Source organism: Manis pentadactyla, chromosome 3 (assembly GCF_030020395.1).
Source record: "Manis pentadactyla isolate mManPen7 chromosome 3, mManPen7.hap1, whole genome shotgun sequence".
NCBI lineage: Eukaryota > Metazoa > Chordata > Mammalia > Pholidota > Manidae > Manis > Manis pentadactyla.
Genome location: NC_080021.1, coordinates 176,273,053 through 176,286,421, shown reverse-complemented (window position 1 = coordinate 176,286,421; position 13,369 = coordinate 176,273,053). Strand labels below are relative to the sequence as shown.

The 13,369-nt window shown below is 38.7% G+C and overlaps 1 protein-coding gene across 1 annotated transcript; it reads left to right on the top strand.

The window, feature by feature from the left end:
- Positions 1-5,234: 5,234 nt before the first annotated feature.
- IZUMO3 (IZUMO family member 3) lies at positions 5,235-7,662 on the top strand. The gene is given in 8 exon segments (XM_036898119.2): positions 5,235-5,466; positions 5,614-5,706; positions 5,853-5,885; positions 5,888-5,908; positions 6,129-6,146; positions 6,624-6,704; positions 7,123-7,213; positions 7,527-7,662. Coding segments are annotated over 8 exon segments (705 nt in total).
- The last annotated feature ends 5,707 nt before the right edge of the window (positions 7,663-13,369 follow it).

Genomic DNA, 13,369 nt, shown 5'->3' with positions numbered 1-13,369 from the left:
GATTATGAAGGCGGACAAATTTGTGTTACAACCCTAAATCTTTCCCTTACTAGGTATGTGACCTTTGACACTTCCCTAGTGCACATCAGTCTCATATTTCACAAAGTGGAAACAGTAATGCAGGCTTGTCTGGAGAACTACATATTATGGTGCTTATGTTGCAAGATAACACATTTATTTACCTACTCTGAAATATGCAAGGGACATAGGTTCTGCATATTCTACACTTAGTCTGAGTTTTCTCTGGACTCCTCACCAGGGAAGAAAAAAAAAGCAGTATCAGTACAACATGATAAATTCAATCCCACCCAATAATTTAAACACTTTCTTTAGGTAACTAAATTCCTTTTGGAAGAATTCTTTCACTGAAAAATCAACCTTAATTAACTAACCACAAGTGCACCTATGGACTCTTATCTTATCTAGCATGCTAAAATGTTTAGGAAGTATAACCCCATAAACTTTCTCCTTCTAGAACTTAAATCCTGCCTTTTCCTCCTCAGTGAACTATGCAGTGAATTTCTTCAGTGATGTGGTATTTCCTTGCATAACAGCATTTTTGTTTGTTTGAGGATATTTGTTTTCTTTGGCAGTGTGCTGGTATTCTCTAAGGTGAGGTTGGTACCACCGAGCTCTGATTCTTCTTACAGTATTTGCTAGGAAACTGCCTTTGGGGCACTGTGGACCTGTGCTCTATTTCTTCGGGGTCTGGTGGTCTTCCCTGGTGATCTGGCTCCACAAAGGCCCTGGAGCTTGGGAGGACTCCTTTTGCTTCCTGGCCTGGTGGTTTGCTATCCAGCCATGAACCAAGACCCCTCTGCCCAAAGCATTGATGGTACACACTGGCAAGCTTCCCAGTCTGATCCTGAGTTTGCCCCCCAGCCAGCAGAAGTGTTTCGGTCCTTCCACAGCACATGGGAGTGGCACTATCTCACCAGTGCCTTCAATTAACCAATCCTGACTGCTAATACTTTTCCTCAGGTATAGTTGTCTGAGTGTGGGTAACTGCTGTAGCCTTCAGAGCTCCTAAAGGATGCAGGGCAAAAGTTCCTCTTCCCTCCATTTTTCCATTAACCTGTCAATCTTCCCGTCTGAGCCCAAGCCTAAAAATAGGAGGGTGTGACATGTGACATGCATCTTCTGCTTCCGTTACTCCTCTCCTCTTCCCTCCTACAATCCCTGCTGGTGGGACCAGCTTTACTTTTTGGTTAATTTCCTACCAGATAGAGATTCCTTCAAAACTTAACAGGTTCCAACTTTTCCTAAAGAACTTTTCCTAAGGGATGAATGAAATATGGAGAGAAACTGGCTTAACAACAATGGAATATAAGTGAATGGGTTACACAGAAAACATTTAAATTATTTTACATGTGAAGTATCTAAAACATAGTATTTCATCATTTATAACTGATTATTATGTTTTCTAGACAGATAGCTTATAACATGATTGAATAACAAGTAATGGTTTCCTAGTCTCAGATTACTCAGGTTAGTTTCAGGAGGTATTTGGATTATTTGACAAACTTCAAGGAATCCTGTGAAGTGATAGGGAAGGAAAGCAATGTAGCAGGCCTCAGCTAGGACAAAAATTCGCAAGAAAAGAAGCTATAAGAAGTTTTAACCACAGGTTCACTATTTTTATTTTTGTATGGATCTGGGATATACCAAAGAATGAGAGAAAATTACAATCAGAAGCTTCTTGCTCTACTTTATGAAACTTGTTCTTCAGATTTAAAATCTCAGTACATATTATATGATTTGTAACAAAGGCCAGATGCTACAAAACAACCAATTTTAGCCCTAAAAAGGGAGGTATTTCTAAACATTAGGACTGTGTAATGATTTTTAGGACAAAACCATATGCAGTTGAACCTTGAACAACATGGGTTTGAACTGTGTGGGTCTACTTACACATGGATTTTTAAAAAGAAATATATTGGAAAATTCTTCAGAGATTTGCAACAATTTGAAAAAAACTATTTTCTCCAGCTAACTTTATTGTAAAAATATAGTAAAAAATACATATAACATATAAAATATGTGTTAATTGACTACTTTTGTTATTGGTAAGGCTTCTAGTCAACAGTAGGCTATTCATAGTTAAGTTTTTGGAAGACTCAAAAGTTATAGGTGGATTGCTGACTATGGAGAGGATTGGCACCCTTCCCATGATGTTCCAGATCAACTGTACAACACTGCCCATGAATATCTGACTGGACTAAATCATATCCCTACCATGCCTATCCAAGCTAAATATTAGCATAACCAAAGAAGGATTTAGATATTAGCTTTTTCCTCCAAGTGATATTATTTTTTCCACAAGTGGTAATATTTTAATAATGTAATTATTATATTATTAATCAATTTCCAGATAGCTTTTTTCCCAAAGCTGAAATATTTTACATTTATGAGAGTGAAAGGACTAGTCCATGATAACTGTGGTCATTTTCATGCATGTTACACTCCATCCTCGGTACTTTCACGCCGCTTCTCCTAAAGCCTCCTGAACATTACCGGGCTCTCACTCATCACCGTTAGAGTGCACCACTAGCACACTCTGTTATTTTCCATGACAGTGTTATTTCATGACAGTGCTATCTCCTCCATTATTTTCCATTTCATATGCCCCCTTCAGTTATAAGCTCAAGCTGTCTTTTTTAGGAAATAGCTTGCAATTTCTAGTCTTCCCAAGACTATCCAAAAGCTGAACTATTTTTCTCTCATCCTAAAAATCCTGGATTGCAAATCAAGCTGGGAAACTGAGTATGGGTTCAATTCAAATATTTCCAGAGTCTCTCTCCTGGCCTTAGTGCATCTCCTTATCAATAGGTGTTTCCAAGGGGTGGAGAGAAGTAGTCCATCTCCTTATCAGTAGGTGATTACAAGGGGGAGAAAGGCCATATCTGGACCAGATAGGCTGGGTGGGGCCCCATCTGCAGGTGGGTCACGAGAGACACAGGAGAGCAAAAGTGGATGACTGCTTATAAGAAATAAATGTGTCTCTCCACTTTATTTCTCCCTTTGACTGATTTCGGTTTCAAAAGTATTTTGCCCCCGGATTTTCCCCCTGGAGTCACACTGAGGCAAGGATAAAAATGGTGAATAGAACACTTGATCTTGGTCAAGACAGTGTGCCATGGAATAGTAATATGGCATTCTCTTTAAGTTGTCCAATCTCAAGTAAATGTATGTATTGTTAACTAGAAAATATCTCATCTCTTATGTATATTTTTTCTTAAAGAACAGTTTTTCCTCACACTTGGTCACCGGCCTGCCAAATTTCCTAGCCCACTCAGGCTCTGTTTTGGCTTCCACAATTAATTTAATCTCATTACCTCACATGCCTTCAGACACCAGCAGGTGAAAATCCTTTGGGGGATCATCTAAATGAGATCATCTAGCCAAGGGAAAATAATATCAGAGCAGAGAGGTGCCAATTTTGGACCAAAGAACTTGAACTGTCTTCCATCTTTGGATTTATCAAATTCCAACACAGTATTTTCTGTATTATTCCAGAAAATTTTGAGAGGCAGTCGTTTTTTATAGTTTGGAGTCAGACATGAGTTTGAATCCAGCTTCTATAACTACTAAATCATTTTGTAGTGGTGATTTTTTCACATCTCTGAGCCTCAGTTTCTTACATGGACATGATCAAAGTATTGCAGAATTATGACGACTCACAATAATCTAAGGTGTTTGGCACACATAGAGCCCACAGCAGAGGCATATAATTAGTGGCAGTTCTTTCAGCTTCTCCCACAACCTACCACTGCATTAGTCCCACACCTAGGTCTAAATCCTACCACTAAACATTTTAGGATGCCAGGGTTTCCTAGGTTTCTAGGGGGTCAAAGACATGAAAGCAATACCTTAGAAAAGAGGTAACTGGCACTCTGAAAAGTCTACAGAGCAGCCTTTTTCTTCAAATAACAAAGTCATTCTTATACAAAGAACCTTAAGCTGAAGGAAACACATATTTGGCTACCATCCATGTAGGTGGCCTGAGAGGACAGCCCGTGATAACTGTGGCTATTTTTTTCAACAACATACATTTCATCATCAGTACTTTCAAGATAAGCCCACTAAAGGGCCCTGAGCATTACTGGATTCTCACTCATCATCACATGTTCCTTGTGAGGAAATTTGAACTTTCTGACCAGGATTCCCACCTTCATAGCCCAATTGTGTGTATAATAAGAACATGTTTGCAGTCACAGGATCACCAGTCCAGGATGGGGTTGGAGAGGAAGGACCCACTCTCTCCTCCCCTCTGTTCCTAGTACAGAATTGGTCAGGCGCCTGCCTGCCTGCCACCAGGGACCTACCCACAGAGGTCCACCCTGTGCAGCAGCGTGGCTGAACGCCAACAGAGAGAGCCGAGCAGCCTGGGTTGGGAGGGAGGAGGGACTGAGCTGTGAGAATAAACCCTTTCATCCCCAACCTCTCACCCTTGTTTTCCTTTTGTTTCATTCAAAGAAAACTTGCCCTGAGAGGGTAATCCCCTTCTCCCAGAGCTACATTCCTCAACAGTTGTTTCCAGTTTCCTTACTACAGACTGTCTTATAAGAAGAATGATATAAAAATAATATATAGCATGACTGGAGAAATCATCCTACAGACAAAGGAAGCCTAAATTTCTCAGAAATTATCAATCATATCAAAATCATTATCATCAATGATATCAATTATATATATAGACATCCATCACTACATTTTCAATAATACTGCTACAGTCAGAGACTGGGACCTCAAGCAACGGACTCTTCTGGCTTTTCTTACCTCCTCTGTAGAAGCAGAATGTTGGTTAAACAGTCTCTAAGGTACTATGAGATTTCTTCCTTGAGGCAGTACTCCAGTGTCAGGAGGGTGCAGAAATCTGCTAAGGACATAGCAAGGAAGAGATCTAAAGAAATACTTTTTGCTGAATATCTCCCTGAATGGAACCCTGCCTGTGTGAGCTCAAGACCTCCCTCTGTCTGTGTTCTGCACTCAGAACCCAGGAATCTGCTCCCCACCTGGCAGTTCCCTCTCTCCAGAATGAAGGATACAAGTCAGAAAGCTAAAGACCCTTAGGGAAATGAGATTGCCTAAAAGTGGGATGGAAATGGAGGGGAAGGTGGAGTCAGACTATCCGGGATGAGGCACTGGTTCCTGAATGTTTGGAGGAAAGGGAGCTGGGTGAACTAGTTGCCAGGACAACCTGCTGTTGGGGCGAGGGTGGCTGGGGCAAGAAAATGGGAGACCTGCGGTTGCTCCTGCTGTTGCCCCTGTTCCTGGCAGCCTTCCATGAGGTCACAGGCTGCTTGGAATGTGACCCCAAATTCACCGTGGATGTTAAGTCATTGCTGGCAAAGCCGGTACCCTCAGAAGTCCCTGGCCGAACTCACCTACTTGAACGGCAGATTAAGGAGATGATCCGTTTAAGCTTCAAGGTGTCCCACAGTGACAAGATGCTTTTGGTACTGAGTGAGGGAAGCCTAGACCTTGAGAGGTTGGTGGGGAGAGGGGAGGTTAAAGGGAGAAGGGAGGCAGAAAAGAGAGCACCTGGCTCCACAGAATTTCCTCCATAGATGTACCTGTCCCCTAACATGTACCTTTACTCCTTCTCTTTAGATGTTCAAAATGCTGTCAAGTTGAGAACATGGCTGAAGAATGAATTTTACAAACTGGGCAATGAAACATGGGAAGGTGAGGTACTATTTCAATGTTAAAACATTTACTGCCCAGGCAGGTATGAGGAAACTTCACTGGGGAAAACAAAGCAAAACAATTTGTATTAGACTCTGAAGGGAACAGCCACCCCTATTTTCTGATATCCCTTCCACCCTCTCTTAGGTGCCTTTATCCTTCAGGCAAGCTTCTTGATGTTCGCCAAAACCTGGAATCCAGAAGAACTTCTCTGAAATTGGTAATAAAAGATATCTATCTAACAAACTAAAATTATGTGGATTTAAAGGAATAGGATATGAGGGGTGAGATAGGGGAATGTGGTTTCATACTATAGTGACTTAGAATGGGTGGAGGAATGGCTGAAAATTAATGGCCAACCAAAGAAAGAGACTTGGGTCTAAATATGGCAAACTCTACATGGATTCTAAGCTCATTAGAACTTCCTGATTCTCTTTTAGCTTGTTCTGAAGACTGTGGTAAGTACACTACATGCGACACTTTGAGGTTTCAGCCCATATTTTCCCAGCTCCCCCACTCTACATGGCCCTACCTCTCCCACTGTCATAGAGAACCAAATTCCTAGAGCTGCAGTTACAAGGGGGAATGTCAATGATATCTGACAAAATGTAGCTTAGGAAGTCTCAGATACCCCACAGATTTTGGAGGTGCTCAGTAGCCTTCAAAAGTATAGTTCACAACCCATAGTGAAAATATAAGCTGAGGAATCATTTTTTCCACTTCTTCCCCACAAGTTTTAAGTTATAGAAGGTATTGACCTATCAAGAAACTTGATTGCTAGGGAGATAATTAATTCACAGCAATATAACTTTAAAGAATCTTAAAAATGCCTGAGACCAAATCAATATTTGATTAAGATCGAATCCATATTTGATACCTGAGCTAAGGAAACTCCTTGCCATCGTTCCCTTCCAATTATCTTTCTTATCTAACAGTTGTTACTGAAGGTCCTGCCCTGGACTGCTGGACCTGCCTTTGCATCAACACCCAGTGCTTCAGAGGAGAGTATTGCAGAGGTAACAAAAACTCTGGTGTGGCATTTTAAGGGGCTAGGGATCTATGTATTGGGTTATTCATTGATATATTCAACAAATATTTGTTGAGAGCCTTCTATGCACGTCATGCCAGTGTTATAAATAAGAGCTAAAATCTTGGGCAAATTTTGCCCCAGTGTGAATTATTGGGCACTGGATGAACTGAAGGGTTGCAAAATGAAAAGGCTGGGCTATCTATGGAGGAATTAGGGGCAGTGAGGTTACAAGTTCTGTAGAGTCAAGGGGTCTAAGAGTAATAAAGATCAAAATAAACAGAAATGGTCATGGAAGTGGTAAGCAGAAAAAAATTGAGGTTGAAAAGAAACTTCTCTTATGGATAAAGTTCTCAAGTTTCTATTTTTCTTCTCTAAAACTCACTTTTTCCCCCTTCTCTTTCCAGAAGAAGATTCAAGGAAGGCTGAGATTTGAGAGATTGCACTATTTCTGATATTGCTAGCAATAGCTATAATATTGGGAAGTGCTTTGTTACTGTGAGTTTTCCTTCCCCCAAACTAATAACGGGTCAAGCATTCCTTTTGCCAAGAAATTGCCCAAACTTTCCCCTTTTAGTGGAAATAAAGAGAAAGAAAGTAATTTCAAAATGTGATATATTATACTGATAGGAATGAAATGGATGGAAGTTCAATGGAATGAAAAGTTGGAACATAGAAAGTGGAGGAGGTACAATAAAGTATAAGGAAAACTCTTGGAGAAGTATCCAGAAGAGGAAGAAAAAAACAACTGCATAATGATTTTAAAGAGCTGGGCTACTAATTTGAAGTTTGGATTATCTTGTTTCTCTAGATTCCATATTTGTGTCTCTCATCGGAGGAAAATGAAGGCTATACAAAGGTCATTAAGGAAATATTTGGAGATGAAACTTGAAGACTTAATGGGGATGACAGATGAGAAGGAGAAAGACAATTTTGGAAGCAGATAATAAATATGTAGACACAGACCAGAGGTCTTCCATGATTCTCTTAAGTGCTGACTCAGAGTAGAAAACTGGGAATTAATCTCTTTTGTGGTCATGAAGTTGTAGTATTTAGAGTTTCTCTAGTAAAGAACCTTATTGATATCCTGGGGCAATGGAAGCTATGAAAGAGCAAATGATTTATCTGGAGTTGTACAGAAAGTAATGCTGGTGTTTTGCAGTGCACATAAAAGATGTTACACTGCATGATAATAAAAAATGCATGATTGGTAAATGTCATTAATGGCTGGAATTAGAATAACTTTTAAATTTCTAAGGCTTTTTATTTCTATCTTTTCATTTTGTTACTGTTTCTGCATTTATCATTAGGTTTAATGCAGACAATTTTCCTTAATAATACATAACACTTGATCTTCATCAGGGCATCACACACACACACACACACACAAAATTTTAGTTCTGCATAGTTGAAGTTTGCTCCAATTATTTTCCCATAAATCTATGCCCCATGACTGAACTGGATATTACTTTCAGATCCTTTTAGTTACTTGTGTTGAACATGTTTTATGTGACTAGTATCCTTATTAGTTCTTTACATCTATTAACTAATTGAATTCTCATAATAATCTAAAGATTTGAATGAAATGGATACTTTTAATAAAAGTAAAAATTACCAATACTGACATAGAAAGAGAAAAGTAACCCAAATTGCCAGTGCTTTTTAAAGACATTTAAGTGGTATGTATGAGTACAACTCTTGAAAACAAATGCCTTGCCTAAGGAAAAGCATAGAATGAAATACAACATGTCAACTTTGATTTTTACCTGGATGGTAAAACTACGACTTCTTCCCAGCTTAAGTGTTTGGTGCTTGGTTGTGAAATTCACTAAAGTAGGAAATACAGGCGATACAGGTGGACAAGTAAGTTTGATGGAAAGGGCCCAAGTTCAGATGTGAAAATACTATGTGTCAGTTCTGTTAGGGTATCAAAAATAGATATTCATTCAGTGTTTGGATTTATATACATGACTACAGCAAGATCAAAGCTAATGAAACTTATTTCAAAGCATGTAAACAAAGTAAGTAGTGAACCTGAAAATATGACTGAGATCATTCACATAGAGGTAGAGAAGTGATGGAGACCAAGGATAGACTATTAACGATCTCCACAGGATGGTAAATGAAAATACAACTCTGAATTCAAAGGACCAGCCAGCAACATTATATGTTATTAAGATTCCCATACTATTAAGATTCCTAAAATTTCAATCTGTTCTTTATAGTCTTTTTCTTCTGAAAGCCTTTATTCGAGGTGCTGACTTTGCACTGAACTCCCATTAGCTTTAGACTATGTGTTTCAAACGTTTGAACCTTCTGTCTATACAATTTAGTGCAAGTGCTTTATAATACAAACCCAGAGTCTGGTCTTTATCATTCTAGAATCACCAGTATGAGGAAGGCCTGGTTGTTTTGTGTTTTTATGTGTTTATGATACAAAATAATATGAAGATGATCTAATTTAACTACGTGCTCATCTACTAGGAAAGGTCTTATGGTACTTCTGCTTTCAAATGTAGACATGATACAAAATTAATTACTTAAATCCTAATTTAAGCTTGAGCTAACAGTTTACATAAGTAAACAAAGATAAATAAAAACACCTTTCCAACCAGCAAAAGCTCAGCCAAGAACTCATTTCTAGCAATAGCGAAACAATATAAGTTGTTTTATTACTGGAAGAATTTTAAGAGCTCACACACACTCCAATGTCCTGATGTTAACCCTGCATGAAGGTTAGTTCCATCATTTCCCTCAGATATACAAATCATCAAGGGAACATACATTCTCATGGTCTGAGATCCTGGCAGAGTTGGTGCAATTTTTGAGATCCCATCATTTTGGGGGCTACTCTATTAAGAATCAGTATTTTTTCTGAGGGTTTTTTTTTCAGGAAAAAAACAAAGAGGACAGAGGTGAGGTTTCACTTAGTTTTTACAGAAGAAAACTTAGCAATTCATTTTATCTACAGATAGCATTAAAAGGTGCTAGCCAATGTAATTAAGGTACTCAAAACATAAGTTATTAGAACACAAAAAATAAAAGCTAATAGGATAAAACAACAGCTGGGTTATCACTGGAAGCTTCTTAATTTCTATTAATAATTGTCCAGTTAACTTTACTCCCTTACATTCTGACTAAAAGGGGGATTGTACCTTCTTCCACCTGAGGCAAATGCTATCTTTTGTGATTTGTATTTCCTGACTTGCAGCCTGTTCTGGAACATTCCTTCATTATTTATCTCCCATCATTTATCTCCCTCCCCTTCCTCAATACTAAGTCTTTAGTCTCAGTGACTATTACCTAAATTAAATTTCTTTCTTTGTCCTGTATCCACTTCCAAATACCACCTTGGCACCCTGCACCAAACTTCTTAGAAGAGTATTCTATATCTCATGACTATTTCTTTATTTCTGTTCTCCCCCCAATTCACTGCAATCTGAATTCTGTTCCTCACCACCATATGGAACTGGCTTAAGGTTGTCCGTGAACACTTAATTGTTATATTCAGAGAGTTCCCCTTTATTCCTCAAGTTACTTGAGAATTCTAAGACTTGTCAGAGTGCTAATGATTTTCTTCTTAAAGAACCACACTTGTACCAGGCAGGTTTGTTTCTTATTTTTTTAACCACATTTTAGTTGCTTTGGAGGGCAAGTGTCTTCTTTCGTAAGAAACTCCTCTGCCTATTTTTTAGACATTGAGCAACAGAAAATTCACTTCAAATATCTGCTTACTGTATACCTGGTGGAATCTCATCTACTCATGTGATTTCAACTGTCACTTAATAATTACATCTCCAAATTTTTAGGCTTTTATTTGCACCCTTCTCCCAAGCCCTCAACATCTATTTCTGAATACATACTAGAGGTATCAATCAAGGCATAAAAATATCAACTTGAAACTCAGCATGCTTCAGACTGAACTCATTATCTTAAACCATTTCTGATTCTATATAAATTATCCTAATTCAGAGTGTTCTTCAGTCCTCAAGAAGAAAACAGATGTTCAATGCAGACTACGGACAATACTTTGCTGAGCTTTTTCATAATTATTTTCTCATGAATCACCCAAAATTATTTTAAACCATTTTGTACAGATGAGAAAACTGAGGTTCACTCAATTTATGTAACTTCTTCCAAGTGGTTACATGGCAAGTAGTGGCACCAGGATTCAAACCTCAAATCTCAAGTCTTTCCACTAGTTAGCACCAGTGCCATGGATACCATAAATTATCCAAACGGTAGAAATTTCAATGTATTCCAGAACACTCTCCATCTATCCTAGCCAGTCCCTCTTCAGTTAGCACTGATTTTCACTCCTAGATCTGCCTTAAATCTCCCTGGCTCCTGCCTCAGTTGAAGTCCCTCACGTCTCTCTCAGGGCCTACTGAAAAGTCCTCCTAGTCAGTCTCCCTGAGTCCAGCCTCCTGACACTTCCATCCTTTTGGACTCAGAATGACCAATCTAAACACACAAACTGATTTCAATTTCTTAACTAAAATTCTCCAACAGCACTTCTGCTCCTAAAAGTACAAACTCTGTCATATATCATTTTACATGCCTTAAGTTTTATCATCCCGCTATACATATAATCCAACCTTGGGCCAATTGCCTTCCTCGGCCTTCCCTTCCACTTAGGGTTTGCCAAACATACTTGGGTTTTCCTTACTCTTAGCCATTACTTACTATAGTCTTCCCTGTCTTGATTGCCTGGTAATCTTCATCAACCTTCAAAATGATTGTCCTTCAAAGCTCACATCTAACGTCATCTCACCTCGTCTCATAAAGCTTTTCCTGAGATGGTCAGACAGAATTAATCACCCACAACCTCAGGATCCACTCTTTCCATATGATCACATATTATATTTTATACGCTTTTATTCAGCACTTTTCACAGAGGACTATTATTATTGGTTTGCTTGTTTCTTTTCTAGACATGAATCCCTTAGGGATAGGAACTATGTCATGTTTATCTTCATATTCCCAACATCTAGCAATATATCAAAAAATTTTACATCAGCTTAAATGTCACTTATTCAAGGAAGATTTTCCTGAACCCCCACATTTTATTAGCACTTCCAGCTACACTGAATGATTACTTATTCTTTTTTTTTCTTTGTAGGAAAGGATTGTATAAAACTATGAATTAATGTCTGATTCCAAGAGGTCAGAAATCACATCTGCTATTTGTTTATAGAGTTCACTGTAATACCTGACACATGAAAGATGAATATCAGTTGGATGAAAGTATGAATATATAAATGAGAACATTGATAAATGCTGTTATTTAGAATTGAGTATATTTTAGACATTCTTAATACTACCACACATACTTTCTCTGCCATATTGTCCACTGTAGCTTCAGTCCTCATCTTTAAAGCCCCTTGCAACCTGATGTCCAACACTGCTATGAGATAAGGGCTATCCTAACATTCCATGGAATTTAGATCAGAAGTAGAGTAAGTGCCAAGCTCTCAAATCAAGCACACAAGTCTCTAGTATGACACCTAGCTCAAGGACACCTATGGGAATGTCTCCGCACCTCCCCTTCTGCCCCAGGGAAGCCTGGCTGACTTTGCCCCACCAGCCTGCCTTACTGCCAGTTGGACCAGAAACCTGAAGAAATTCCTAACTTTCGGAGTACTCAGGGCTTTAGGCAATTGATCTCAGAGATCAGAAGACTGTAGCACATTTCCCTGAGTCACCCTGATTATGGGAATATGGAGGGAATTGTGTAAGTGGCAGTAGAGATGTTAGTATTTAGGTACCTAATGGTCTTAAAATTAATAAACACAGGACGTTCTGGAACATTACATTGAACCTGTGCCTTTCCTAACTTCAAGATGCACATATTTATTTTTCAACTCACCTAAAAATAGGTTGAACTGCAAGTAAAAGAACAGTAGCTAGTATTTAAAGCCACAGAATGGGAGTAAATACCTGAAGAACAAATGAAGGATGCTTTGCCTTCTGCTTGGTCTCAAGGTGCTTGCCTAACTTCAGGCCCTCGGGTTTGCACTCCTAGATCAAGCACTGCTGATACTGCCAAGTGATATTACACTTGTATGCACATTTCCTCTTAAAGAGGAAACAAATACAAAATCCTTCCAGCCAGAGGGTAGCACTGGCAGGTAGACACATTTGTCTAGCTTCCACTTCGGACCATTGCAGGGCTTTCTGTGAGGCATTACTCTCAAAACACTTCAAGCCTTTACCTAATGAGGTTTCACCAATCTGCCTGAAGAGATGGTCCTTTATGATTTCTGCTGAAAGTATTAATAATCACAGGCTCTTCAGGATTCAGAATTCATGTTTTCTTTCATCCACATTCTCTTTATCTAACTAATAGTGTCAGAAAATGTATAAGATTTTCTAGTGAAATAAAAACACTTGCTGGTTGTATCTTTGGCACTTCGGAAATTTATGTGAGTAATACTTTCAAGCCAATAAGACATCATTTATTAAGTTGTTGTTTCTATAACTAATAATCTCAGTCTGGGCTATGAAAACACTCCAAAGATAGTTCAAAGAAAAGAGTGAAAAAGTATTAAACACAAAGCTTATGATGCAGTGCTTATTAAGCCATACCAAACCTAGTCTAAAAAACAACTGCATTTCCTTGAAAGAAAATGCAAGGGAAATTTATAGTCATTA